Source organism: Mus pahari, chromosome 19, assembly GCF_900095145.1.
Source record: "Mus pahari chromosome 19, PAHARI_EIJ_v1.1, whole genome shotgun sequence".
Classification (NCBI taxonomy): domain Eukaryota; kingdom Metazoa; phylum Chordata; class Mammalia; order Rodentia; family Muridae; genus Mus; species Mus pahari.
In genome coordinates, this window is record NC_034608.1 from 23889679 (window position 1) to 23893363 (window position 3685).

At 35.4% G+C, this 3685-nt stretch overlaps 1 protein-coding gene across 1 annotated transcript in view; it reads right to left on the reverse strand.

Annotated features, from left to right (window-relative positions):
- Positions 1 to 317: 317 nt before the first annotated feature.
- Positions 318 to 3685, reverse strand: part of Shcbp1 (SHC binding and spindle associated 1) — a 34554-nt gene continuing 31186 nt past the window's right edge. Inside the window, exons 11-12 of the mRNA XM_021219675.2 lie at positions 3166 to 3307; positions 318 to 714 (exon numbers count right to left, since the gene is read on the reverse strand). Of these exons, the coding sequence (XP_021075334.1) occupies positions 401 to 714; positions 3166 to 3307 (456 nt within the window). The 3' untranslated portion in view covers positions 318 to 400. The remainder of the gene's footprint in view (positions 715 to 3165; positions 3308 to 3685) is intronic.

A 3685-nucleotide genomic window follows, 5' to 3' on the forward strand; every position in this document is an offset into this window, starting at 1 on the left:
CCTCACAAGTGCTGGGATTAAAGGCGTGTGCCACCACTGCCTGGCTAAGGAGAGATTTTTCTAGACAAGAAATCACAATTGGTTTTCTTTATTTTGGGGAGGGAAGTGAGGGGGAAAGCTGGGAATTGAACCTTGGGCATTGGGCCTTGGACATGTTAGACAAATGCTCTACTACTGAGCTACACCTACAGTCATATTTTATGTTTTTTGTGGCTTTCTTACAAAGGTGTGTTTTGTATGTAATACATGTACATAGAAATAAATCCACATTTCACACAAGCTTAATCAAGTACACTTTATATAATATACAGCCATGAAGAAAATGAAGCAAAGTATATAAGCAGCATGCTTAAGACATGTTCAAAATACAGTATTTTGTGAGCTATTGATATCATTGTAGCTAGTAAAGAAATGTGCCAAAACTCCCTTTGCCGTTCCACTTAAACTGGTTCCCCATAATTTCAATAAACATCTCCTGTGACATTATGTTGTCATCAGCTTGTATGATCCCAAGTTCACTCAGTCTTTTCTTCATCCGGCCTTTTTGCATGGAAATAGCAAGTAGTTCATTTATAATTTCACAATTTCCCTTAGCTTGTTCATTAAAGTCAGCTGTGGCATAAGGCTCCACTTTGCTAGCCACACACTGAAGCATTTCTTCCAGATCTAATCCTTCAGTGACATCTGCCTCTTTATTTTTCTGAACCATATTGTCTGAGGAAACAAATTATAATGAAGTTAAATATACAGTTTAAACAAACAAGGAGATATTTCTAATACAGTCTTTTGGATTCAAGTATTTTCTGCCAAGAGTTTATAGGATTTCTTTACTATAAGAATCTCAATGAGTAGCTACTTGGATCTTCTTGCAAAGTTTCATAACGTTAATAGAGTCATCAATTTTAAACTTTGTTTACCTTCTTCATCCTAAAATCTCAGTCACTGGACAGATATTTTCCTAGATATTTTCTATCTGCTAAGCTATGCATTGGGAGCAAGTTGTTAAATAAACTCATAATCTACCAGCTAGTTCCCATCCTCAAGAGTGTACTCTCATGCTGGTGGCCTGCCCTGGCCTTCTTGGGTTTAGAGTTGAGGTGGCACACAGAGTTAGATGAAAGCCAAAACTGATGATCTCCAGCTCTGTAACTCTAACTACTGGGGGCTAGAAGCTGATGGCTTCTGGAAACTTAACACTCTCTTGCTTATTTTCTGGATGAAAACCACTGACTTCTTTTTGCTTTAACTCTCTGTGCTTGAATAAGTGCTGGGCAATTATGAAAAGGATTTATTGCTAGTGCTTTTTTCTCTTGCCAGCCAGCTAAGAAGCCTCTCACTGGCCAGAAAGCTCATTACCTTTTTTTGAACCAGAGAGGAAAGAAAGGAAAGGAAAAAAGCTACTCACACAGACAACACACACACCAGGTGAAGTGGAAACTAGCTACACCATCTGCCTTTATTACTTTCAGCTTTTTTTTTTTTAATAGCTTTTTAGCCAAAAATTTCTCTATGTAAGAAGAATTACCTCATAGATAAAATGTTACATGAAAGGGGAGCTACAGAGAAGTATTAATAACAAGTACAAAGCAACTGTTTCATATTGTAAGCTCATTATAAGTTCAAAGCAAAAGTTTTTACATGGCTTTGCCTTATCATAGTGCACCCTTGTGGCTTCATCCTTGCACCTGAATGTTTTTGCTTTAACACAAATTTGCCCCAAGCATATATGTTTTTGTAGTGTAATTATAAAAGTTCATTGTATTGCTTATTATGCAGCTTTTACTTACTATTTATGAGGAGTGGGTGTATTTCATTCGTGATTCTAATTTTCTTACATATTTTTAGTAAAACAAATAAAACCATCTTAAAACTTTCTTCCTAAAATTATTTGAATCAAATCAGAAATTCTATCATTAATTCATCTAAACAACAATAATGAAAGTTCACCTTTATGTTGATCTGCAGGAAATCTGCTCATTAGGGTAGGTTAATGCACAGGAATCCTTAGGCTATTACATAGTGACAGGAAAGGTATATCAGCTGCAAGAAGCAATCCTGAGATGAAGTGTCTAGGGACCTTGCCTCTCAGAGCTCACCCATCATAGACTATTGCAAAAATGGTGGGTCACATTGGGAAAGGTCATCTGCTAGCCTTAGCCTTTCCTAGATAGCTCCGGACACTCTCATGATTGTTTCCCTAGCTGGTTGTTGAAGATTCAAAGCATAAGAAATTAGCTTGAATCTGTGTATCGCAATCAATGGGCTACAGAATGATTCCAGCCAAGACAGACCTTAGTCCTAAAATCTGTACTACGGATTCTGCAAATGAATGACATGAATAACCTTGGAAGTAGATTCTTCCACCAGAGCTTTCAAGGTAAGATTCTGTTCAACATACATCTAAATTTTTCTTTGTCCTGTCATGAGTGGAATGGCTCCTGAAGGATGACAAGGCCTATTCTTTAAACCACTTCAAAATTTCCATAGCCATGTTAACACTTTTCACTTATTTATGTCTAATATTTAAAAGTGATTTATATCAGTGGATTGAGATTTACAAATTTCCATTGTGTGTGCTTACCTTTTCTGTCAGGAAAAATGGTAACAGAGAGAAACTTACATTTACCAGTGAAAAGGCAAAAGAAACCTCAAACTTAGAAAATTCATTTCCTACTTCTATCCTCCACAAATATCTACGGAAGTCATTTTGTTTTATACACAAGAAGCCAAGAAGACTTACTGAACCACACTGAAGCTCCGAATGAACAGATGAACAAGCTAAATTTGAAAGTATCTTCCAAGCTTAGATTCAATAATGGCTTCACCATTCTCTCTGACCTTGTTCTATCTCTATGACCAAGCATACTCAAATTTCTTTCTTTTTTTTTGAAAAGTGATCTCTGATTCTCTGTAGCTGAGTATAATTTTGAACTTCAATCCTCCTGCTTCTAACCCCGAAATGTTGGGAATGAATCTACAGTTTTGTGCATGTTAGGCCAGCACTCTACAAGCTATATCCTTAGACTTTCAGCAATATTTTTGAGGGAGAAAACCAAAATCCTCATCAGAATTTGGTGCTGAAATAGAGTAAACTAGATCTATTTTTATATTCAATTAGTAAATACATTTACATCCTTTAAAATTAAATTACTAAATATAGCATACCATTAATTTCATCTTCTGCATTTTCCTGTAGATCACAGAAAATTGTAGGCTTCACCAAAACAACACCATAACCTTCATTATTATGTATGACGTTATTTATCATAGATATTTTGGGAATATCATAATGTTCATCAAGGAAGTCCTGTGACATAGAAAACAAACATATTAAGGAATTGTCATATTAAACATGTTTCATAAATTCTCTACCCTAACCCACACTATTTCTAAAAATAAAAGTAAAAAAGCTATGCTTACTAGTAAGTTGTAGCAGTGTTTTTATTTCTATAGATCTGAAGATAACAAAAGATTATTAGGAGATTTTTTTAATCAGTATTAGTGTTATTAAAATATAAACAATGTTTATACTTTACAAAACAAATGAACAGAGCACAACATAAGAATGAAATAAACAAGCTTGAAGTCCCACCAACAATGGAGGAGTGTTCCTCTTTCTCCACATCCTCGCCAGCATCTGCTGTCACCTGAATTTTTGATCTTAGCCATTCTGACTGGTGTGAGG